Source organism: Bos indicus x Bos taurus, chromosome 20 (assembly GCF_003369695.1).
Source record: "Bos indicus x Bos taurus breed Angus x Brahman F1 hybrid chromosome 20, Bos_hybrid_MaternalHap_v2.0, whole genome shotgun sequence".
Classification (NCBI taxonomy): Eukaryota; Metazoa; Chordata; class Mammalia; order Artiodactyla; family Bovidae; genus Bos; species Bos indicus x Bos taurus.
This window is the reverse complement of record NC_040095.1, coordinates 31,305,714-31,332,339: the sequence shown is the minus strand read 5'-3', so window position 1 is coordinate 31,332,339 and position 26,626 is coordinate 31,305,714. Positions and strand designations below refer to the sequence as shown.

At 42.8% G+C, this 26,626-nt stretch overlaps 1 protein-coding gene across 1 annotated transcript in view; it reads left to right on the top strand.

The window, feature by feature from the left end:
• The window catches only part of NIM1K (NIM1 serine/threonine protein kinase), a 78,255-nt gene that overhangs the window by 26,918 nt on the left and 24,711 nt on the right, over positions 1–26,626 (top strand). Inside the window, exon 2 of the mRNA XM_027520293.1 lies at positions 24,838–25,843. Coding sequence (XP_027376094.1) covers positions 25,552–25,843 — 292 coding nt within the window. The 5' untranslated portion in view covers positions 24,838–25,551. The remainder of the gene's footprint in view (positions 1–24,837; positions 25,844–26,626) is intronic.

The following is a 26,626-nucleotide window of genomic DNA, read 5'->3' as shown; positions in this document are numbered from 1 at the left end:
CCACATCCCCGCTGGACCACCTGCTCCCTTAGTGTGTCCTAAGCAGGATGTCCAATTATTGAAGGATGAGACATGCAAGCCTGTTGATTAGGTCTGAGCAGAGGAAAGACAAAATAAATTTATCATTAACCAAGTTGGTAGAGTGAGGGGTGGGCAGTGAGAAGGGGAAGAAGAAAGCTATTGGTGATAGATGGAAGCAACCGAGAGTAAACCTGTGATCTACATCTGGTACTCATTCACCTGCAACATTTTGTTGAAAGCTTGCTTTGTACCAGGTTAGAGATGCATAGAACAAAGTGTCAGCTTTCCCTATGCCAAATACTAAATCCTAGACATAAAAAACTACTGTATTATAAGAACATTTTGGAAATAACTATATAGTCCACTATAGTGGTTAAAATGAGTCCTGAGACTGGAGCTTCCCTGCCTAGGCTTGAATCCTGGATGGATAGAGTCGCCTGACCTCCCTTTTCTGTAAAATTGAGATGCATGGAAGGATTAAATGGTTAATACACATAAAGCTCCTAGAATAGTGCCTACCACATAGTATGTAATATGTAAGAGCTAGCTATTATTACTGATGTAATAACTGATATTAAACAAAGACTAGAATAGTTAGTTGAGATTATCAGTAAATTTCAACACAATTTTAGACTTCTCGTTTTCATACTATCTAGCTATCTAGGCAGCTTCTTGTGTGTGTGTGTTAGTTGCTCAGTCGTGTCCAATTCTTTGTGACCCCATGGACTGTAGCCCACCAGGCTCCTCTGTCCATGGGATTCTTCAGGCAAGAATACTGCAGTGGGTGACCATGCCCTTCTCCAGGGGATCTTCTCAACTCAGGGATCGAACCCAGGTCTCCCACATTGCAGGCAGATTATTTATTGTCTAGCCACCAGTAAAGCCAGGCATCTTCTTAGTAGCAGTCAATCATGTAAATATGGATTTATCATGTTACAGCTTGAGTTGTTATGAAGCAACTCTCTTCTTAACATTCACTTATTTCGTGTTGTTAAGCAATTACTATGACAAAGAGCTGTTTTCTCCCTTTGAAAAACCAGCTCTACTCTTAAGATTACCAGAACAGAGAGGAGACCCCGGGATAGATGATTCAGAGGGCTAGAAAGCAGTTGTTTTTCTTTCAAATTAGGTTGCTTTTAATGAATTCCTGCCAGAGATTTCAAAGCTGTGTCAGATCAATGAACTCAGGAATCAAAGGCTCCACAGGTGATGTTCTTAATGTAAATGTATGAGCCATTCGCAACACTAATTAATGACTGTTCCTAGCTGGTTTTATCTTGGAAGACAGCAGCACCATGAAAGTTTCCTTTTTTAAGGCTTAAAAAAATTCTTTAGAAATATACAGTAGAAAGGTTGGATATTTATTTCCATTACTGAATGCAAGAACCCTCCCCTCCCCCTACTCCAGCACTCCCCATCAGTGTTCTATAATCCACTTGTATTGCTTGGACCTTTAAAGTACCATTCACTTGTACAATCAAGATTTGTCTTACTGTAGAACTGCAGGGTCCCTTCCACTCAATTTTCTCTGTAGAAACACTGAACATACTTCAAACCCCAAACATTGGTACCCAGTGTGCTTATCTGAGCTGCAGATTGCCTATTTTAAGCCATGCATGCTCAGTGAGTATCCAGGTCATTGGATCCTTAGTAAACGCATCATGTGGAAAGGGGATTTTTGACACATAACAGGTGTTTAATAAATGCTTGTTAAATGAATGAATGATGGTGGTGATGGTGAGCTGAAAATAAATTTATTATAAATGGGAATCTCATCTAGATTTTTACCCTGAATGATCCCAGACAAGTCATTTAACCAGATCATTCTCTGCCTCAGTTTACATGTCTTTAAAAGAAAGTATTGATTAGAATATAATAGTGGTTTTAGGAGTAGAATAGAACTATGTTCATTCAAAATTTATTACACTGAAGACTTCTATGGCTCAATTCACCTGATTACAGCAAGGAGCAGGGAAGCAATCTAAACACCAGGTTATACACTTGTCAGGAGTCACACTGGTCGTTAGGACAGTGAGCACTTGCTCTTATTTGGCCTGGAAGGGACCTCTCCTTCCAGGAATGGATGCTAATAGGTAGAAGTAGTGCAGTGAATATGCAACTACATCAGAAGTCTCCAATTTTTTGGTACCAGGGACTGTGGAAGACAATTTTTCCATGGGTGGGCTTGGGGGGTGAGGGATGGTTCAAGCAAACGGGAGCCACAGATGAAGCTTCACTCGCTCACCTGCCACTCCCCTCCTGATGTGTGGCCTGGTTCCTAACAGGCCATGGACCAGTACCAGTCTGTGGCTCAGGTACTGGGGACCCCTGAGCTACATGATTATCTATCCTCACTGAGTATTCAAACTAAGAGAAATAACACATATAAGTAAAATAATCACAATATATATCATCCAAACAAGGACACTTTAGCGAATAAAGAGCTGATAATTAATCGCATTGGGAAACACTTGGACATCTTAAGCAAACCAGAATGTACAGTCAGCCTGGGTCTACGCCATCCACAGAAGCAGTCTCAAGTGTGCAGGATCAGTTTTGCCCTTTTTCACCTAACTGGAGATTTTCCCCTCCTGACTCCACCCTTTGCTGTGATAGAACTCTCAAGATCTCAGATCTACTCCTCTTAATATCTAGGGTAGATTTCGTGTGCATGTGTGCTCAGTCACTCAGTCATGTCCAACTCTTTGAGACTCTGTGGACTATAGCCTGCCAGGTCCCTCTGTACATGGGATTTACCAGGCAAGAATACTGGAGTGGGTTGCCATTTCCTCTTCCAGGGGATCTTTCTGACCCAGGGATTGAACCCACGCCTCCTACATCTTCCTGCATTGGCAAGTGGATTCTTTATCACCAAGCCACCTGGGAAACTCCAGATCACTTGTAGCTTCGCCTTTATTGGCTAGTTGCAGCATCTGTGTTTCTCATTATAAAATCATTAGCATTACCGAGGCAACTATAAGTGAGGCGTGTGCCTTCTGCTCCACTTGGTGAAATTCTTCCTGTGTTTTTAACTAATTTCCTGAAGTGAGTGTTCTACTGTTACTCAAGCCTCATTTTGTCTGGTTTTCTACAGGTCTTGGTGACCTGCTCACATTTTCCTGAATTTACTCACAACCCATTGCATTTCTACTAGTGAATCATGCTCACTTTCCTTCCTCCAGTATGGTAGATATCCCCTCTAGCACTGCCCACTCAATAGTCGTAGGATATTGACACTTCAGCTGTCTGTGAAAATGAAAGTGTTAGTCGCTGAGTCATGTCCAACTCTTTGGGACCACATGGACTATAGCCTACCAGACTCCTCTGTCAATGGGATTCTCCAGGCAAGAATGCTGGAGTGGATTGCCGTTCTCTTCTCCAGAGACTCTTCCCAACCCAAGGATTGAAACTGGGTCTCCTGCACTGCAGGCAGATTCTTTACCGCCTGAGCCACCAGGGAAGCCCTGTACTGCTAGAATATCCATGTATTTTGGAGGAAAAGAGTCAGGTGTTTTGTATATTAGCTCAACAAATATTTAATTGAGCTCTTACTGTGAGCCAGATACTGTTTAAAGTCTTGGATATATAATATAGCCTCTGATTTGTCTGTTGGTTTTCTTTCTCTCTCTTTTTTAATGCTTTTTAAAAGTGTGTTTTCTTCTAAAGACCTAAGCAGTTTTTAACATTTTATTTATTTATTTATTTATAGCTAAGCAGGTCTTTGTTTCTGCTCGAGGGTTTTCTCTAGTTGCCGCCAGTGGAGTCTACTCTCTAGTTGCCATGTGCGGGCTTCTCATTTCAGTGGCTTCTGTTGCGGAGCACAGGCTCTAGGGTGCATGGGCCTCAGTACTTGGGGCACATGGCTTAGTTGTGGGACACAGGCTTAGTTGCCCCATGGCATGTGGGATCTTCTCGGATCAGGGGTCAAACCTGTACCCTCTATTACTGGCAGGTGGATTCTCAACCACTGCACCTAGAGGGAAACCCCTATTGGTTTTCTTCATGGTATCTTTTGATATCCAGAAATGTTAAATGCCAATGAAGTTAAACTTAATTTTTTTTCCCTTTTAAGGTTTATGCTTTTTGTATCCCATCCAAAAATCTTGTCCTTCTTAAGTTCAGTTCAGTTCAGTTACTCAGTCATATCCGACTCTTTGCGACCCCATGGACTGCAGCATGCCACATTTTCCTGTCCATCACCAACTCCCGGAGTCTGCTCAAACTCATATCCATCGAGTCAGTGATGCCATCCAACCATCTCATCCTCTGTCATCCCTTCTCCTCCTGCCTTTACTCTTTCCTAGCATCAAGGTCTTTTCCAATGAGTCAGTTCTTCTCATCAGGTGGCCAAGGTATTGGAGCTTCAGTTTTAGCACCCATCTCTCCCTTGGATATTCAGGATTGATTTCCTTTAGGATTGACTGGTCTGATCTCCTTGTAGTTCAAGAAACTCTCAAGAGTCTTCTCCAACACCACAGTTCAAAAGCATCAATTCTTTGGCACTCAACTTTCTCTATGGTCCGACTCTCAAATCCATACATGACTACTGGAAAAACCCTAGCTTTGACTAGATGGACCTTTGTCGGCAAAGTAATGTCTTTGCTTTTTAATATGCTGTCTAGGTGGGACATAGCTTTTCTTCCAAGGAGCAAGTGTCTTTTAATTTCATGGCTGCAGTCACCATCTGCAGTGATTTTGAATCCCAAGAAAATAAAGTCTGTCACTGTTTTCATTGTTTCCCCATCTATTTGTCATGAAGTGATGATGGATGCCATGATTTTAGTTTTTTGAATGTTGAGTTTTTAAAGTTGAGTGAAAAGGCCAATTTTTTCACTCTCTTCTTTCACCTTCATCAAAAGACTCTTTAGTTCTTCACTTTCTGCCATAAGGGTGGTGTCACCTGCATATCTGAGGTTATTGATATTTCTCCTGGAAATCTGGATTCCAGACTGTGCTTCATCCAGCCTAGCATTTCTCATGATGTACTCTGCATAGAAGTTAAATAAGCAGGGTGACAATATACAGCCTTGATGTACTCCTTTCTCAGTTTGGAATCAGTCCATTGTTCCATGTCTGGTTTTAACTGTTGTTTCTTGACCTGCATACAAATTTCTCAGGAGGCAGATAAGGTGGTCTGGCATTCCCATCTCTTTAAGAATTTTCCAGGTCCTGGAGATATTCTCCTATGTATACTTCTAGAAGCTTTATGGTGCTAGGTTTTATGTTTAAGTCAATGATCGATCTCAGATTAATTTTTATGTATGGTGTAGGATAAGGTTAAGGTTCAACTTTTATTTACACAGACATCCAGTATATCCAGCACCATTTGTTAAAAAAAGACTTTTCTTTTCCCACCGAATTGGCTTGGTGCCCTGGTGGAAAATCAATAATGGACCATATGTGTGGATCAGTTCCTGGACTCTTTTTGATCTTTTGGTCTATCCTTCCACACTGTCCCAATTACTATAGCTCTTATAGAAATAGTCCAAATAAGAGAGTATGATCACCACCCTGAAGGAGCTTACAATCTGATTTATGAGAGAGACAGACAACATAGAAGTCATAATTGTACAAAGAGATGGAGAAATTCACCATGCTAGCTACAGATGTTGGAAGTACAAAAGAGAACTCTGCCTGGTTTAAGTGGGTGGGTGTGCAGGCATCCTGAATGAGGTAGCACCTAAAGCAATCCTGAAGGAGGCTGTGGGGGACTGGGCCTGGTACCCTCAAGGAAGAGAGAGGAAGCCAGTGTGGCTGGGGTGGCATGATTGAAGTGGAGATTGGAAGAGATGACATCAAAGGGGAACCGGACTGTACTGGGAAGAGCCTTGAAGGTAATTTTAAGGGCCTCGGCTTTTACTCCGAATGAGAACAGAAGGCATCCAAGGGTTCTGAATAGAGAAGTGACATGATCTGATATCTTTCAGAAGGATCCTCCTGGATGCTCTGTTTGAAAGAGACCATGTCTGAGCTGGTTTCAGAGCTTCTGATTTACCTGGCTGGTGGGTGCCAAATAAAACAGAAGCTCTGAGACCACCTAAAGAGACTAACTATAATCCAAAAAAAATCTGATGGTGGGACTTCCCTGGTGATCCACTGGTTAATAATCCACCTGCCAATGTGGGGGACACGGGTTCAAACCATGGTCTGGGAAGATTCCGCATGCCAAGGGGCAACAAAGTCCACTCGGTCACAGCTGTTCAGCCAGCACTCTAGAACCTGTGAGCTGCAACTGCTGAGCCCATGTGCCGCAACTACCAAAGCCTACTCACCTAGAGCCTGCGAACCACAACTAGAGCAGCCCTTGCTGTCCTCAACTAGAGAAAGCCTGTGCACAACGATGAAGACCCAGTGCAGCCAAAAATAAATAAACGTTAATTAAATAATTTTAAAAATCTGACGGTGTTTTGGACTCTGATAATGATGAGATGATTTGGGTGTGAATAATATTGGGGTGAGGGCTTCCTTGGTGGCGCTAGAACCTGCCTCCCAATGCAGGAGACAGAAGAGACACTGGTTCGATCCCCAGATTGGAAACATCCCCTGGAGGAGGGCATGGCAACCCACTCCAGTATTCTTGCCTGGAGAATCCCATGGATAGAGGACCCTGGCCGGCTACAGTCCATAGGGTTGCAAAGAGTTAGACATGACTGAGCACAGCACATAGTTGCTGCTGCTGCTAAGTCGCTTCTGTTGTGTCCAACTCCATGCAACCCCATAGACTGCAGCCCACCAGGCTCCCCCGTCCTTGGGATTCTCCAGGCAAGAACACTGGAGTGGGTTGCCATTTCCTTCTCCAATGCATGAAAGTGAAAAGTGAAAGTGAAGTCACTCAGTCGTGTCTGACTCTGTGCGACCCCATGGACTGCAGCCCACCAGGCTCCTCTGTCCATGGGATTTTCCAGGCAAGAGGACCGGAGTGGGTTGCCATTGCCTTCTCCGACAGCACATAGTAGACACCTGAGAAACGATAGCCAGTAGTAGGTGTTCTATGGGGGGAATAATGACAAAATCGTGAGTCAGACTCTCTTGATTCCACCTCACTCCCATGTCAACACTTACTCCTTCGGTGGCCTTTGCCCTTTCTTCTTTCCTGGGTTGTCTTCTCATGCTTCTATAAGAAACCTTCAAATCTGGCTTTCTAAATTGTTTATGAGCGGAAAAGGGACTCTCCTATTTCAGCATGTCCATGCAGGCTTCTGGATTTTTTATCATCTCACTCATGTGAAGACTACAAAGGTCCAGAAGGGGGCGATGTGACACTTGGACTTCAGGAGGGCCTTTTTTTCCCATAAATACTTTGGAATTCATCCTCCATTGTTAACATCAACAGTATCAGGTCAGGGCTGGAATGATCTATCGCTGTCATGGGGTCCAATATTCTCACTTGCCAGTAAAGATGCTAAAGCTCAGAGAGGGGAAGGGACTTGCTTAAGGCCCCACAGACGTTAGTGGGAGTTGGGACTTGAACCTCATTCTGACCTGAGTCAGTGCTAATTCCACAACCCCATCTGGTCCTTTGATTTGGGAGAATCACTGACAAAAGCCAAGTTTCTCAAACTTGTGTCATGTAAAAATTACTTTTAAAGGAATAAAATTCTCACAACTCCTTGGACTTAAATTATTTAGATAACTATAAGTAAAAATTCTACTTTAAAGACACCAAAAAAGTATGAATACGAAACTCCATTTATATTCTCTTTCCTTGTAGCTTATAAGCAGCTATAAAGCAAAATAAACTTTACTAAATTAAATTTAAACAGAAATTCAATGAAATTTAGATTAACAATGTTACCTGAAACTTATGGATGAAATTCTTTTGACAAAGTTGGTTTATTCCTCGTAAATTAAGTAAATATGGTACTTTTTTAAAAACAATGACATACTTTTTCATATCACCTTATTTTCTTTCATATGACCAGTCCTCAATAAGTATTTGTGACTTTGTATACATGATTTGAAGTCTTTTGAGATACAAGAAAACCAAAATCTGAAGTCTCTGAAGTTGCTATTTCTATCAATGACCCACATATTTTCTATCTATCTAGATATATATAAACTTCTAATTTTGGAATTAATTATATATTTTATAAACGATTCACACAATACAGAAATACATGAAGAAATGAAACAAGTTCATTCTGTAAACATCATAAAAGTTGTATAACATTAGGTCAGACTGATAGCTAAATAGTAATGTGTCCAGATTTAAAAAAAAATTTTTTTTTGGCCATGAGATGCAGCATAAATAATAAAATAGAAATATTTAGTCCCCTCATCAGGGATGGAGCCCACGCCCCCTGCACTGGCAGCACAGAATCCTAACCACTGGACTACCAGGGAAGTCCCCAGATAAAACTTTAATGTGGTAGAATAGTAGTTTTCAAATCTGGCTACACAACACAATCACTTGGGAAACTGAAAAACAGATGAAAAAGCATGCCTTCCTCCAAGACCGATTAAATCAGAACCTTTGGGACAAGGCCTGGGCTTCTGCATTTTTACAAAGCTCTGAGGTGATTTTGATGCAGTCAAGGCTGAAAGCCACTGTAAGAGAAGAAAGAAAGAACAGGCAGCAGGGGCGTAACTAGCCTCCTCCGCCACACTCCTTGTCACTACCCCACTTCTGTACCACCCACTTCCCTGCCCCTGCCCAGTTGTCATCCATGAGTTCAAGATTTTTCTTCCAGACCTTTCTTTCTATGAACACCCAGATGTACGTATACATGTGGTTTGTCCCAGCACCAAATAGTGACTCCTGAATTTGTGTGTAGTTGGGTTTTGGGTTAGTAATATTACTGGAAGAGGTGTGTTTGCATGGCCCTTTACATTCATTTAAGAAAATATGAATAATCTATATCAAAGAATGGGGGAATTTGATGGAGAATTTAGGTGGTAGGAGAGCTAAAGTCTACACAAGTTGCCTCTTGGTTCTGTCCCTACGAGCATCATAAACTGAATCATCTTTTGCCAATGGTTTGAAATGTCATCTCTAGTACACATTAAGTTTTCATATCTATGAAGATTTTTAAAAATTCTCTATTCTATTAGTGCAAATCACTACTGCATGCTGAGATTTGTTCAGTTTTTTATATTTAGTAACTTCTCTCTTGTCCCTTGCCACCAACACCCTTTGCTCGCTTACCTCCACTGCTGGGTAAATATTTAAGAATGCTCAGATGTGTTGCTTATACTGTGTAAAGGGATCATTTATGAGAGATGTGAGGATCTTAATAAAGACTTCAAATCCACCTGAAATTTTTATGATGATGAAAGTAAAAGCTTTGTTCTCCTATATGACTGTAGCCTTCCAGCCCCTCCTGCCATGTTAGACTTTCTGGAGTTCTGCTCAAATAGAAAAAAAAAACGTTTTCTCTAACATCCCCTATGGCCATCCCTCAAAGTTTATTCCTGCTTCTTAGTGAACACATTACATTAGAGCTGAAGAAAGTTATAAGGCAGGAAAAGAGCAGTTTCTGCTTTGACTTGCAAATATTTTTAATCCCCTAAAAATAAGCCATGAGCTGCAAATAGGCATGAATGTTCCTGTACTGCATTTCCTAAATTAGTTATTTCTGAGGAGATGTAGAATTCATTTTGTTTTTCTGCTCAGGGCCACCTGCTTGTGATTCAACTGATGATTTCATTCTGTATCTTAATGCCTTTCCTTATTTGTTTGGAGGCAGGCATGCTCTCTCAGAAAAGCTGGGAAGACCTGTGTTTTGGAAATGAATTATAACTGAGGTTTATATCTTTATGGGGAAGAGCTTGAGTTTCTGCCATGTCGCTACTGGAACATGTCCCCATTCTCTTGCTCATGTGTTTAAAATTCCTGGTTTCACGTGTTGTAAGGGTAACTTAAATATGCAGTCTTCACTCTCTTTGAGTAAACTGTCAAGACATCAAGGACAACTTTCTTAACTTCAGATAGCCTTGGTTTTGTTTATTGTTTTAATCGGTGCAAAGGAAGCGACAGTCCTCACCTCACAGGGTTGTCCGGTCATTCATCCGTTCATTCACTCAGTCATCTGCTGCACTGTTGCCTGCTGTAAAATACTATAAATATTATATTTTTTGATCTAGCAGATTTTAGCAATTTTTAAAACTGCATTATATAAAAATTTAATATAGATACAAAAATGATGTATTTTTTTGTATAGATACAAAATGCATTTGTATCTATACAAAATGTACGGATACAAAATAGGTTTAAATACAGATACAAAAATTTTTTTTGTACAGATACAAAAGTGGTATATTCCCAAGGTTAAAAGATACTTAATCACTTAGAAGGCAGGCATGACACCCTACTCCAGTACTCTTGCCTGGAAAATCCCATGGACAGAGGAGCCTGGTAGGCTGCAGTCCATGGGGTCACTAAGAGTCGGACACGACTGAGCGACTCCACTTTCACTTTTCACTTTCATGCATTGGAGAAGGAAATGGCAACTCACTCCAGTGTTGTTGCCTGGAGAATCCCAGGGACGGGGGAGCCTGGTGGGCTGCCGTCTATGGGGTCGCACAGAGTCGGATACGACTGAAGTGACTTAGCAGCAGCAGCAGCAATCACTAAGAAACTATGTCATCCTACACCTCACAGAGGTGGGCCGCTTCCACCCAGTTAGCTACATTTGTGGATTAAACTAGGCTAATCTATTTTCTGTTTCATTTTATAGTGAATTGTTTTCATAATCTTCCTCTTGGGACCCAAATTATTATAGCTGTCTTACTGACAGTTAATTGAGGATTTTATAACTTTGTCTAACTCTGAAATCAGAGTTGTAAGAAAATGCCAGTGAGATAAAGGTATTCTGTAAGAATGAATTCCACGGTCAAATAAACTTGGAGAACACTGAATTAAACAAACAAACAAAAAACAGATTTTCTTTGTGTATGTGTTTTAAATACCGCAAGATAGTGAGGTACTAACGCAGAAATCTAAGAAGGGTGAACACGCACCATTCCCAGGGGTATTTGACTATGGACCTATTGACTGCCCTTGCCTTTTTCTCTGATGATGTTTCTATAAAACCTAGAGCAGAATTGGTAAATTAGCAACCTGACAGTCAAATCTGGCTGGAGGGGTCTGTTTCACATGGCCACACAGTGTTTTTAAAATATTTGAACCACCATTTAAAGATTGAGAGAGTTGACTAAAAATGTATTGATTTCCAGTTGCCTTTAAAGGATTAAAAGGCTTGGGAAAAGCAAGCTTGCCTTCCAGCGTGGCCGCCCGTGTTTTTGCTGGGCCTGGCTGCCTTATCATGCTGGGGTTGGGGGCTGCACTATGCCCCGCTGAACACCTGCAGAGCCCTCGTGGGCACTGGAATCTGTGACCATGATGGTCAAGAGCGCCTCAACAGTGGCAGAGCTTAGTGTGGAAAAAGTCAATTGATGTAAGCCCATCAGCCCGGGTGGACGGCCACGGTCACGAGTGTAAGGGTAATGCGGAGACCCAGCCTGGAGGCTGGGAAAGTAGCCTGTGAATGTGTCAAGGAGCCATGTTGCTGTTCATCTCTAGGGCAGAGTCAATACGTTCATTTTCCATTCGCTTTAGTTTCCCAACTGCTGACATCCCTGCTCGCCACCTCCCATGGGGATCTTGACGGGTGTGTTGGGGAATACAAAGCTGGGGCCAAAAGCTAATAAGGTGCAAATAATTTTTAAATGTTAAGATCGATTTTCAAATGGAGCGTGTTTGCTAATGATCTCCCCCGAGGGTCCACTGCATCTGAGGAGGATTACAGGAGCTTTGGCTGTCCTCCCATCGTGTCGCCACATGGAGAGAAAACCCAGCTTTTTTTTCTAAGCAAACCCGTGCCTGGCCTTGCCAACCAAGGAAGAAGTTGTCTGTGAGCCTTGCCCAGAAGTTTTATAATTTAAACTCAGACAAAGAGAACAAAGATGAACTGGTTTTCTTTGATATTATTTTCACAGTGGGTTGCAAGTCAAGAAAATAAATGACCGAGTAAGCTCCGTTTTCTTTAATCTTATTTAATACATTGCTATGCAGCCACAGCAAGCTAATAATTAAGAACCATTCTGCCTCCTCCAGAGGCTTTGATCTACAGCGACGCGACTCTTGTATTTTTGGCTGGTTGGGTTTCTAAGCTCTCATTAATGTCCATAAAAACTGGTCAAAATCAAAAGGGCAGAGAGTAAAACAACAACAAACCATGATAGCATCTAAGAAAAGGGAGGATTTTGTCTGCAATTATGTATGTCATAATTTCCATTATTTGCTTATTTTCAGCATGATATAGCTTGATATTTTAGGACACTACTAGAAAACAGTCCAAACATAAACCATTTATAGTAATCTCACAACCTCTCATCAGGATTTCTGCTTCCAGATATCTAAGAGAAGTCTTCAGGAAAAAAAAAAATCCTGCAAAATAAAAATGAATATTCATCACCAAATAGGATGTATCTTTCTAGTTAGATATTTTCTTCTATTTTTATACTCTGTTGGAATTTGTGAGAATCTGGAGTTTTTCCCCATTCATCACTAATTTTGAAATTTCTGAGATTTGTAGGCAGTTCAAGTACAATAGAATCCATGTGTCTTTATTGGGAGCACAATAGTGTGAGTCTGGGAATTCTGATAATTAGATGTTGGACTTCGTGAATGGATGGTCCTCGGTTTTTCGGTCTCTTTAAACAGCTCTTCAATTGAATTCCTAAATTTCAGTTTCCCAGAGCTCTCTTTCTTGTTCTTTGAGGGTTTTTGTTTTGGTTTGGTTTTAGCACTTTGTTCTGGTTTTATGGATGCAGTATTTTATCTTTTGTCCTGTGTTGCTTTCTGTTTTCTTCAAGTTCCTTTCGGTCACTCCTATTTGGGTTGGGTTTGCTTTCTTTCTTTCATCTGGGAGCCTTTCCTCAGGTGTCTGGTGCCTCTTGACTGGACATTCATTCTAAGAAGAAGGCACTCAGATCTGATTGGAAGTTCCTTGCCTGCAAGTGAAACTGGCACCTGGCGAACTGAACAGTTGGTGGTCAGGCGGGTTGGAGAACTTCCAAGTATGGGTTTCAGGAGGTCTTTTCTCTTTAACCAAAAGAGAAATCCCCTTCGTGGCAGCTTTTGTACCTGTTTCCCTTTATTCCAGAAACTCAGAGCGTAGGGCTGCAGAGAGAAGAGGGGAACAGGAGATTCCTTATCCGAGTCTGAGCTAAGGGACCGTCCTTGCCTTGTGTGCCTGAGCTGCTCTGTGTGAGCAGCACCACTCTGAGAAGAGAGAGGGTTGGGCTCCCACTGCTCTGCGTTCAGACAACCCCCATGGTTTTGGTCTTTTTCAGTCCTCCAGACCCTGAGTTAGTTGGTCTCTTACAGTTTGAAGTCTCTTGAGTGTTCAGGAAAGTGCATCTCATTGGCGTGTCCTGATGTGGAATTCCAACCAGTTCATTATAAAGAAATCTGCTGCTGCTGCTAAGTCACCTCAGTCGTGTCCGACTCTGTGCAACCCCGTAGATGGCAGCCCATCAGGCTTCGATGTCCCTGGGATTCTCCAGGCAAGAACACTGGAGTGGGTTGCAATTTCCTTCTCCAATGCATGAAAGTGAAAAGTGAAAGTGGAGTCGCTCAGTCGTGTCCAACTCTTAGCGACCCCATGGACTGCAGCCTAAAAGGCTCCTCCGTCCATGGGATTTTCCAGGCAAGAGCACTGGAGTGGGGTGCCATTGCCTTCTCTGAAAGAAATCTAGTCCTGAATATTCATTGGAAGGACTGATGCTGAAGCTGAAACTTCAATTGTTTGGCCACCTGATGTGAAGAACTGACTCATTGGAAAATATCCTGATGCTGGGAAAGATTGAAGGCAGGAGGAGAGGGGGACGACAGAATGAGATGGTTGGATGGTATCACCGACTCAATGGACATGAGTTTGAGTAAGCTCTGGGTGTGAGTGATGGACAGGAAGGCCTGGCGTGCTGCAGTCCATGGGGTCGCAAAGAGTCGGACACGATTGAGTGACTGAACTGAATTGATGTAGAATTTTAGGTTGCAGTTTTCTCTACCTTCTTTGCAGTCATTAACCACTCTTCAATTTGCTTTCCATCTCCCCAAAACATGTGGACACCTTGCGTCTGCTATTACTTCTCTTACACTGTTTATCGTTATGTGTTTATGCCTTTTCCCCTTCCTATTCCTATTGTGGAGTTTTGGAAGGAACTAGAGATAAATGAAGGACTTCCCTGGTAACTCAGATGGTAAAAAAGTCTGCCTACAATACAGAAAGCCCAGGTTTGATCCCTGGGTCCGGAAGATCCCCTGGAGAATAGAATGCAACCCACTTCAGTGTTCTTGCCTGGAGAATTCCATGGAGAGAGGAGCCTGGTGGGTTACAGTTCATGAGGTCACAAAGAGTCAGACACGACTGAGCAACTAACACACACACAAAGATAAATGGAAGTGTAAAATTCTGTATTTAACTGGACAAGTTCAAGTTCAGTCGCTCAGTCATGTCCGATTCTTTGCAACCCTATGGACTGCAGCACACCAGACTTTCCTTGTCCATCATCAGCTCCCGGAGCTTGCTCAGACTCATGTCCATTGAGTCGGTGTTGCCATCCAACCATCTCATTCTCTGTGGTCCCCCTCTCCTCCTGCCTTCAATATTTCCCAGAATCAGGGTCTTTTCCAATGAGTCAGTTCTTCTAATCAGGTGGCCAAAGTATTGGAGCTTCAGCATCAGTCCTTCCAAAAAATATTCAGGACTAGTTTCCTTTAGGATTGACAGGTTTGATTCCTTGCAGTCCAACGGACTCTCAAGAGTCTTCTCCGACACCACAGTTCAAAAGCATCAATTCTTCAGTGCTCGACTTTCTTTACAGTAAAACTCACATCCATACATGACTACTGGAAAAACACTAGCTTTGACTCGATGGACCTTTGTCAGCAAAGTAATGTCTCTGTTTTTTAATATGCTGTCTAGGTTGGACATAGCTTTTCTTCCAAGGAGCAAGAGTCTTAATTTCAAGGCTGCAATCACCGTCTGCAGTGATTTTTGGAGCCTAAGAAAATAAAGTCTGCCACTGTTTCCATTGTTTCCCCATCTATTTGCCGTGAAGTGATGGGGCCTGTTGCCATGATCTTTGTTTTTTGAATGTTGAGTTTCAAGCCAGCTTTTTCACTCTCCTCTTTCACTTTCATCAAGAGGCTCTTTAGTTCTTCTTCGCTTTCTGCCATAAGGGTAGTGTCATTTCATATCTGAGGTTATTGGTATTTCTCCCAGCAATCTTGATTCCAGCTTGTGCTTCATCCAGCCCAGCATTTTGCATGATGTACTCTGCATATGAGTTAAATAAGCAGGGTGACAATATACAGCCTTGATGTAGTCCTTTCTCGATTTGGAACCAGTCTGTTGTTCCATGTCCAGTTCTAACTGTTGCTTCCTGATCTGCATACAGATTTCTCAAGAGGCAGGTCAGGTGGTCTGGTATTCCCATCTCTTTAAGAATTTTCCACAGTTTATTCTGATCCACACAGTCAAAGGCTTTAGTGTAGTCAATGAAGCAGAAGTAGATGTTTTCTTGGAATTCTCTTTATTTTTCTATGATCTAGCAGATGTTGGCAATTTGATCTCTGGTTCCTCTGCCTTTTCTAAATCCAGCTTGAACATCTGGGAGTTCTCAGTTCACATACTGTTGAAGCCTCACTTGGAGAATTTTGAGCATTACTTTGCTACCCTGTGAAATGAGTCCAATTGTGTGATAGTTTGAACATTCTTTGGCATTGCCTTTCTTTGGGACTGGAATAAAAACTGATCTTTTCCAGTCCTGTGGCCACTGCTGAGTTTTCCATATTTGCTGGCATATTGAGTGCAGCACTTTCACAGCATCATCTTTTAGGATTTAGAGTAGCTCAACTGGAATTCCATCACCTCCACTAGCTTTGTTTGTAGTGATGCTTCCTAAGGCCCACTTGACTTCCCATTCCAGAATGTCTGGCTCTAGGTGAGTGATCACACCATCATGGTTATCTGGGTCGTGAAGATCTTTTTTGTATAGTTCTTCTGTGTATTCTTGCCACCTCTTAATATCTTCTGCTTCTGTTAGGTCCATGCCATTTCTGTCCTTTATTGTGCCCATCTTGCATGAAATGTTCCCTTGGTATCTCTAATTTTCTTGAAGAGATCTCTAGTCTTTCCCATTTGATTATTTTCCTGTATTTCTTTGCATTGATCACTGAGGAAGGCTTTCTTCTCTCTCCTTACTATTCTTCGGAACTCTGCTTTCAGATGGGTATATCTTTCCTTTTCTCCTTTGCCTTTAGCTTCTCTTCTTTTCTCAGCTATTTGTAAGGCCTCCTCAGACAACCATTTTGCCTTTTTGCATTTCTTTTTCTTGGGGATGGTCTTGATCACTGCCTCCTGTACAATGTCATGAACTTCCATCCATATTTCATCAGGTACTCTTTCTATCAGATCGAATCCCTTGAATCTATTTGTCACTTCCCCTAAATAAGGGGATTTGATTTAGGTCATACCTGAATGGTCTAGTGGTTTTCCTTACTTTCTTCAATTTAAGTCTGAATTTTGCAATAAGGAGTTCATGATCTGAGCCACAGTCAGCTCCTGGTCTTGTTTCTGCTGACTGTGTAGATTTTCTCCATCTTTGGCTGCAAAGAATATAATCAGTCTGATTTTGGTATTGGCCATCTGGTGATGTCCATGTGTAGAGTTGTCACCTCTTGTATTGTTGGAAGAAGGTGTTTGCTATATCCAGTGCATTCTCTTGGCAAAACTCTGTTAGCCTTTGTCTTGCTTCATTTTGTACTCCAAGGCCAAACTTGCCTGTTATTCCAGGTATCTCTTGACTTCCTGCTTATGCATTCCAGTCCCCTATGATGAAAAGGACATCTTTTTTTTTGGTGTTAGTTCTAGAAGGTCTTGAAGGTCATCATAGAACTGTTCAGCTTCTTTGGCATTAGTGGTTGGGGCTCACACTTGGATTACTGTGATATTGAATGGTTTGCCTTGGAAATGAACAGAGATTATTCTGTCATTTTTGAGATTGCACCCAAATACTGTAATTCAGACTCTTTTGTTGACTATGAGAGCTACTCCTCATTTAACAGGAAGCTCCTTATTTTCTTTTGATTTTAAAAGCAATCCATTAGTTTTAGAGAATCAAGTGTGCCAGTGCAGGAGACACAAGAGAGGCAGGTTTGATCCCTCTGTAAGGAAGATCCCCTGGAGGAGGGCATGGCAACCCACTCCAGTATTCTTGCCTGGAGAATCCCATGGACAGAGGAGCCTGGTGGGCTGCAGCCCATAGGGTCACAAAGAGTCAGACACAACTGAAGTGACTTAGCATGCGTGCACGGTTGGCAGTTTCCCTATATAACCAAATGTAAAGCAAAATTTTTGTACACCAATTGTTTAAGATGGCAACACATTACGTATTTTTCTTTTTTTTTAATTATTTATCTTTGGCGCACTGGGTCTTTGCTTTGAGGAGGATTTCTCTAGTTGCAGCGCATGGGCTTCTCATTGCAGTGGCTTCTCTTGTTGCCAAGCGTAGGCTCTAGGGCCCGCAGACTTCAGTAGTTGTGCTTCGCAGCCTCTAGAGCACAGGTTAGAGCAGTTGTGGCACAGGAGCTTACTTGCCCATGGCATGTGGAATCTTCCTGGATCAGGAATTGGACCAGGAATTAAACCCGTGTCCCCTGTGTTGGCAGGCAGATTCTTAACCACTGGACCACGAGGGAAGTCCTAATTTTCTTTTGTAAAGGTAAATACATGCACATGAAAAAAAAATTAAGTAAACCACATAAAAGAGTAGTGACAAACACACACCTTTTCCTCATTCCAATTCCCAGTCCAGCAACTTCCCTCCCAGGTGCAATAGCTATTGCTAGTTTCTCAGGTATACCCTCCTGTTTCTCTTTTTTTTTTTTTTTTAATATTTTTATTTATTTATTTGCTGCTCTGGGTCTTTGATGCTGCAGGTGGGATCTTTAATTGTAGCATGGAGGGTCTAGTTCCCTGACCAGGGATCAAACCTGGGCCCCCTGCCTTGGGAGCAAGGAGTCTTATCCACTCAACTGCCAGGGAAGTCCCCTATACTTCTGATATCACATTATGTATACTCTGCTGACCTCTTAACAGTATTTCTTGGATATCATAGCTCTTTCTTTGTTTTTACAAAAGCACAGTAATCCATTATTTTTGTATATGTATGTATTTTATCTTATTCAACTGATCCCTTCTGATGGGCATTTACGCAGTGTCCTTACTATTTACTATACTATATACAATTACTATAAAACAATGCAGCAGTGAATATGTACCTTTATATTCGAAATATGTATGTCTTTGTGAATGTGTGTATAGGATAAATTCTAGAAGTAAAATAGCTGAGGCAAAGATTACATACGCTTGCACTTTAATAGCTATAGCCAAATTGTCCTCCAAGGAATTGTACCAATTTATATTCTCAGTAGCAATGAATGCAAGCTCCTGTTTCACTCTCTAACCAGTGCATTATAACTTTTTTTAGTAGTTTCTAAATATAATTTGTACAAAATCTAATTTCAGGGACTTCCTTGGTGATCCAGTGGTTAAGACCCTGCCCTTCCACTGCAGGGGACATGGGTTCGATCTCTGTCTGGGAACTAAGATCCTGCATACCATGCAGCATGGCAAAAAGCCCCACATAATTTCAGCATAGTTTTATGTCTATTTCTTTGGTTGTGAGATTGGGCATCTCTTTGTATGTTATAAACCCATTTGTATTTTCTGTGAAATGTCTGCTCAGGCTCTCTGTCACTTTCTTTTGGAATATTGTTTTCTTTCTTATCAATTTGTAAAAAATAGCTCCTTATTTAGAAAATTAGCTCTTTGTCTTTCATATGCATTGGAAAATTTTCTCTACCATTTATCATTCAATTTGTTTTGTTTATGATACACTTTTAGCAAATGGAAAGTTATAGTTTTTAAAAATTATTTTATTGAAGTATAGTTGATTTACAATGTTCTGTTAACAGAAAGTTGTACTTTTATTCAGTCAGACATTATTTTATTTTATGGTCTTCTCTGAGATCTTTAAAAAGTTTCTGATTTTTTTCTAGTATTTTATGGTTTCATTTATTTTGCATTTATTTGGTGATCTATTTTGGAATTTATTTGAGACTAGGTGCAAGATCGGGGTTCAGTTTTTTCTAGTTGGTTTGCTAGCTCTCCCAACAAGTTGAGATTCATACTCAATACAATCCCACAGCACTATTTGCAAAACTGTAACAACTTTATTATCTGATCTAAACAGATAATTAAAGTCTCTGGACTTTAAGGCAAGACAATTGATTCAAGCCCACTGTGTGGATGTAGGGGATGTAATCCAAAATAGAGCCTGACTACACTTGGCATTTGTGTCAGATCCCTCCTCCCTCTATGCTGAATTAGGAGGGCAGAAAGGAGAAATTCCTGGGGCACCTGAAGTCAATCAGGGCAGCAAGTCTAAAACTCCATTGTAAATCCCAGGCCAAAATGAAGCTCGAGATATAGATCTCAAATCGAGAGAGTTGGGGAACCAGGAAAGCAGAGAAGCCCTGGCCAAGCAGTGCCCCAGGGAGTCGGAGAGCAATCCCAGGAGTCATGAAGCCTGGGTGCTTGGGGAGACTTGATCCTCTGAACGGGGCAAGGAGAAGGAAGATTTTGAATTTCTTTTTTTTTTTTTTCTCTTAAAAAAAATTTTTTTTATTTTAATTGGAGGCTAATTACTTTACAATATTGTGGGTTTTGCCATACGTTCACATGAATCAGCCATGGGTGTACATGTGTTCCCTGTCCTGACCCTCCCTCCTACCTCCCTCCCCATCCCATCTCTCAGGGTCATCCCAGTGCACCAGCCCTGAGCACCCTGTCTCATGCATCGAACCTGGACTGGTGATCTATTTCACATATGATAACATACATGTTTCAATGCTATTCTCTCAAATCATCCCACCCTCGCCTTCTCCCACAGAGTCCAAAAGTCTGTTCTTTATATCCGTGTCTCTTTTGCTGTCTTGCATATAGGATCATTGTTACCATCTTTCTAAATTCCATATATATGCATTAATATACTGTATTGGTGTTTTTCTTTCTGACTTACTTCACTCTGTATAATAGGCTCCAATTTCATCCACCTCATTAGAACTGATTCAAATGCATTCTTTTTAATATGTACCTCAGCTTTCTTGTCCATTCGTCTGCTGATGGACATCTAGGTTGCTTCCATGTCCTGGCTATTATAAACAGTGCTGTGATGAACATTGGGGTACACGTGTCTCTCTCAATTCTGGTTTCCTTGGTGTGTATGCCCAGCAGTGGGATTGCTGGGTCATATGGCAGTTCTATTTCCAGCTTTTTAAGGAATCTCTACACTGTTCTCCATAGTGGCTGTACTAGTTTGCATTCCCACCAGCAGTGTAAGAGGGTTCCCTTTTCTCTGCACTCTCTCCAGCATTTATTGTTTGCAGACTTTTTGACAGCAGCCATTCTGACCGGCATGAAATGGTAACTCATTGTGGTTTTGACTTGCATTTCTCTGATAATGAATGATGTTGAGCATCTTTTCATGTGTTTGTTAGCCATCTGTATGTCTTCTTTGGAGGAATGTCTGTTTAGTTCTTTGGCCCATTTTTTTATTGGGTCGCTTATTTTTCTGGAATTGAGCTGCAGGAGTTGCTTATATATTTTTGAGATTAGTTGTTCGTCAGTTGCTTCATTTGCTATTATTTTCTCCCATTCCGAAGGCTGTATTTTCACCTTGCTTATTGTTTCCTTCAAAGGCTGTATTTTCACCTTGCTTATAGTTTCCTTCATTGTGCAAAAGCTTTTAAGTCTAATTAGGTCTCATTTCTTTATTTTTGCTTTTATTTCCATTACTCTGGGAGGTGGGTCATAGAGGATCCTGCTGTGATGTATGTCGGAGAGTGTTTTGCCTATGTTTTCCTCTAGGAGTTTTATAGTTTCTGGTCTTACATTTAGACCTTTAATCCATTTTGAGTTTATTTTTGTGTGTGGTGTAATAAAGTGTTCTAGTTTCATTCTTTTACAAGTGGTTGACCAAAGATTTTGAATTTCTGAACAGTCCTGTAGCAATTCTCAGTCGTATGGGGGAATTCAAAGTAAGCTTTTCCCTACAAAAGAAGGCAGGACCAGAAATCCTATTACGCACCAGTAGGTAGCTCGGGTCTTGAAAATGTGGAGTGAAAGAAGCTTTCTGGATAACCCAAGTAACTGTTGCAATAGTGTTGGGTGTGTGCTAAGTCGCTTCACTTGTGTCCGACTCTTTGCAACCCTCTGGTCTGTAACCGGCCAGGGTCCTCTGTCCATGGGATTCTCCAGGCAAGAATACTGGAGTGGGTTGCCATGCTCTCCTCCAGGGGATCTTCCTGATGTAGGAATTGAACCTGTGTCTCTTGCATCTCCTACACTGGCAGGTGGGTTATTTACCTCTAGCACCACCTGGGAAGCCCCATTATCTGTCTATAAATAAAAATATTTACCTGTACTAGATAGATCATACTTGAATATAATGATCGATGACTGGGTAAGTTAATTCATTCCTTCTTCACCAAATGTGTGTCAAACAAATGCCAAGCACTGGACTGAGCCCTGGGAGCTGGAAGAATAAGGTGCAGGTTCCTGCCTCCAGGTGCTTATCCAGTTGGGGTACAAGTAGGTCGGCAGCAGTGACCACACCGTGGTGAAGTGCTCGCAGGGAGGCAGGCCTGGAGTCCTGCAGAAGGCCCAGGGAGGGATAGAGCCAACCTGCAGGGACACCAGGTGAGCAAGCACTGCATCTTGTAGGAAGGCCGTACTCTCTTTGTGAAGGTGAAATTAAAGTTTCTTCCAGAATTACCGGGTTGACCAAAAAGTTCGTTTGGGTTGACCAAATGTTCATTCCATAACATCTTATGGAAAAGCCAGAATGAACCTTTTGGCCAACCCAATACAATTGTTACCCCACTTCTCGTCTGTGTGGTCTTGCTATGCCAGGAATCTGAGGAGATCTTCATAGAACTTCTTAATCTGAAGTACAGGGATGTTCTCAGAGGGTCTGTGAACCCTTACAGCTGGATGCAGACTTTGTGTGGGTGGTTCTTCCTAGAGGTAGGGTCACAGACTTTGCTAGAATCTCCAAGGAGTGTGCAACTTCAGAAGGCTTAAGAACAAGTGACTTAGATTTTCCTCAAGCTGATCAAGGCTCTTTTTATCTTAAAAAATATCTTAAAAAAAAAAAAAAAAAACCTAATCAGACTCTTGGGCCTTCCCAGGTGGCGATAGTGGTAAAGAACCCTCCTGCCGATGCAGAACACATGAGACTCAGGTTCAATCCCTGAGTGGAAAGATCCCCTGGAAGAGGCATGGCACCCCACTCCAGTATCCTTGCCTGGAGAATCCCATGGACAGATGAGCTGGGCGGGCTACAGTCCACGGGGTCACAAAGAGTCAGACACGACTGAAGTGACTTAGCATACACGCAGCCAGACTCTAGCCTAGAGATGTGTGTGGTTATTGATACCTGGCCCCTTTATCCTTTGGCCAGCTTCTCCTGCCCCATAGGAACAGGCACAGTGCTGGCAGCAACCTCCTCTTTCCTGTCCTTGTTTCTCTTTATTCAGCAACCCCATACTTAAACACAATAGCAATGCAAACCATTCTGTACCTAATTGTAATAACTAGATATCATCAAACAGAATTGGGAATTCCCATTTCCAAAGCAGTTTCTCATGTTTTTGCTCAGGTTTTGGTTCAGAATGCTTAAGTCCAAAAATCAAGTTCAACACACATTTAGTGAACACTTTCTTTATATAGGACATCATGCTCCATACTGAGAGAGACAGAAGAGGAGCAGGATACACAGGGGAAGTAAACCCCATTCCCACCTTCAGGGAAAGGAGACCTGTTGGAAACTGTACAAAGTGCTGTGGGGATCCAGAGAGGAAGCGACTGTTTCTTGCTGGAGGCTACATAGAAGAAAGCATGAAGATACCCGGGCTGGGCAATATTGCTCATCATGGAGGATGCCATAGGCAATTGCCCTCCAGTGACATTACCCTGTTTCTGAACCTTTAAAATGAGCTGCTGGATTATTTTAATAACCTTAAAATCATCTATCAGCTGGAGACTCACAGCTGATAGAAATACCTAGAAAATAAGCCTCGGAGAAAAATTGACCTGCGTTATAGAATACATTCAGAAAACTAAGATCATGGCATCTGGTCCCATCACTTCATGGGAAATAGTGGAAATTGTCAGACTTTATTTTTTGGGGCTCCAAAATCACTGCAGGTGGTGATTGCAGCCATGAAATTAAAAGATGCTTACTCCTTGGAAGGAAAGTTATGACCAAGTTATGACCAGAGACATTACTTTGCCAACAAAGATCCATCTAGTCAAGGCTATGGTTTTTCCAGTGGTCATGTATGGATGTGAAAGTTGGACAGTGAAGAAAGCTGAGTGCCTAAGAATTGATGCTTTTGAACTGTGGTGTTGGAGAAGAGTCTTGAGAGTCCCTTGGACTGCAAGGAGATCCAACCAGTCCATTCTGAAGGAGATCAGTCCTGGGTGTTCTTTGGAAGGAATGATGCTAAAGCTGAAACTCCAGTACTTTGGCCACCTCATGCGAAGAGTTGACTCATTGGAAAAGACTCTGATGCTGGGAGGGATTGGGGGCAGGAGGAGAAGGGGACGACAGAGGATGAGATGGCTGGATGGCATCACTGACTCGATGGACGTGAGTCTGAGTGAACTCTGGGAGTTGGTGATGGACAGGGAGGCCTGGCGTGCTGCAGTTCATGGGGTCACAAAGAGTTGAACACGACTGAGCGACTGACCTGAACTGAACTGATCTGATAGAATACCTGTCTTCCAGGATGGTCCAGTGGTAAGAACCTGCCTGCCAAGGCAGGAGGCACAAGAGACTCAGGCCCCATCCCTGGGCCAGGAACATCCCCTGGAGCAGGAAACGGCAACCTACTCCAGTATTCTTGCCTAGAGAATCCCATGGAAAGAGGAGCCTGGTGGGCCACAGTCCATGGGATTGCAAAGAGTCAGACACAACTGAGCGACTAAGCATGCACATGCATGCACAAAGAATACTACAGAAAGAAAGAGCAGGAGCAGCCCCTTTAGGAAAAGTCCTATGAGAGCATACAGGATAAAGGAAATATTTGTTGTTGTTATTCAGTTGCTAAGTCATGTCCAACTCTTTGCGACCCCATGGACTGCAGCACGCCAGGCTTCCCTGTCCTTCACTGTCTCCCAGAGTTTCCTCAAACTCATGTCCATTGAGTTGGCGATGCTATCCAACTAGTGCATCCTCTGTTGCCTGCTTCTCCTCCTGCCCTCAAACTTTCCCAGCATCAGGGTCTTTTCCAGTGAGTTGGCTCTTCGCATCAGGAAATACACTGTTATTTGAATCAATGTAAGAACTTTTGAAAACTAATATTAATAGGAAACATTTATCATCATGACTATTGTATAATTTTAAAAGTCTCGCTTTAAAGCAAGCCAAGGCAACCTGCTTATTTCCCTAAACATCAATAAAAAGAAAAATTGTTTCGCTAGAAACAAAAATAGAGATGTCATTTTGCTAGAAATATTACAGCCCGTGAGGGGTTTTCTGAAGTGTTGACAGGTGTGTTTGTGTGCATGTACATTTTCTTCTGACTTAATCGTGTGTGATCAAGCGTTTACTATGATATGAGTCAGAACCAAATGTGTAGATGCTTTTCGATTGTTGCTTCCCCAGCAGTTCTGCATTCATTATCAATGCTGTCCAGTGTGTTAACATGGGCTAATATATTTTCTTATTCTCTATTCTTAGGATGAATCAGCACCCACCAAATTTTTGAGACTGCTCACGGCTTAGAGGCAAGCTCGTCTAAATTAAGGCCGGCTAAGGTGGCATTGCAGGGATTTAATCCTCCTCTAGCTGCCCGTGTGACCGGAAGGCTGATTTGCAAGTTTCTTCTTTCCTGGGGTCTGGATTGTCAGGTCTCCTGGGACCTGCGACTTGACAGCAAAAGTGCAAAATGAAGATCAGAGATAAGCACCAGCAGCGGGGACCTGGGGGCCTCCTGGGGGCTTTTACACACCAGGGCAGAAGATTTTCTGACCATCAAAGGAAATAGCAAACTGGAGCCTTTGTTTCGGGACAGAGCCACCTACCACAGAGCATCAGCACAGCCGGCCAGAAAGTTCTTGGAGCCTGATCAAGGCTAGGGTACCTGGATGCGTGCCTGATGGTCCAGTTAGAGCGGGGAAGTTCACTGTGAAGGAGGGTGTGAAATGTCTCGAGTGAGGCGGGCAGCTTTGGTCTTGGCTGGGTAGGCAGTGCTGGGGTTGGTCTCTGCCTTCGGCTGACTGAAGCCCAGAAAGGGGTTTGCGCATCCAGGAGTCTTTGCACAGCTCGCAAGGACGCAGGGCCCTTACAGCCTTTAAGTCCCATCTCCCATCCCCCTTGGGCCCCTTCCGCTCCTCCCCATCCTGCCCTGCTTGGTGCCTCTGCTGAGATGGAGAGGTGAGCCTGCCGTGGACGATGACTGCTGTGTATGTGAATGGAGGCGGCCTGGTGAACCCCCACTGTGCCAGGTGGGGTCGGCGGGAGAGCGAGGAGAGTGGCTGTCAGACGGAGTGTGCCAAGGAGGACGAGGAGGGAGAGCCTCGCCAGCTGACACCCTTTGAGAAGCTGACCCAGGACATGTCCCAGGATGAGAAGGTGGTGAGGGAGATCACTCTGGGCAAGCGGATCGGCTTCTATCGCATCCGAGGGGAGATCGGAAGTGGGAACTTCTCCCAAGTCAAGCTGGGGATTCACTCCCTAACCAAAGGTAGGAACTGACCTCTGAGGGTGATGTCCAGGGTGTGGGGACCTGATTTGAGGGGCGGGTTAGGAGTCTGGGGCCAGGGAAGCCGGTGGGGCAACTTCACTGAGTCCCTGCTAAGGGCAGGCATTAGGGCAGCTGCTGTCTGTCGTTATCGCAGTTCATTTTCACAGTGATGGCGTGAGCTCAGTGTTTTTATTTTCGCTTTATAGATAAGGAAACTAAGATCCAAAGAAGTCCAGTGTGGCTTTAGTTGTTTCATCTTAGGTGATTTTGACTCCAAAAACTCTTCTGCTATACCATGCAGCTGAACTCAAACACTGAGGGTGTTCTCTCCAGTTATGCCTTGGAGAAGCCGAGTGGAGTGTGGCTTGATCCCAAGGCCACTCACGTTCCAAGTCCTTCTTTGTAACTTCTGTCTATATTTGTGTGTCAATACCAGTGGCACAGGGACCCTCCCGGATGGTCAGTGGATAGCGGGGTCCAGCCTCTCCTCCTTACCTGAGGCTGCTGCATCTGTGAGGTTAGGGGAAAAGGGACTTGATCTCAGGATCTTCTCTGCTTCATCTGCCCTGCACCAATTCTCACTGTTGTTAGCTCCTTGCTTTCTAGCACAGACCAGTGCTTGCTTGACTGCTGGCCCCTCTGGACTCTAGACCAGCAGTGCCCACTGCCCTGGCCTCAGGAGCTGTGAGGAGAACCCACGTGGGCACTTCTCCAAGTTACCTGGAATTTAGCTAAGCTTGGAGATCGACATAATGGAGTTACAAGACAGAAAAAGAACACCTG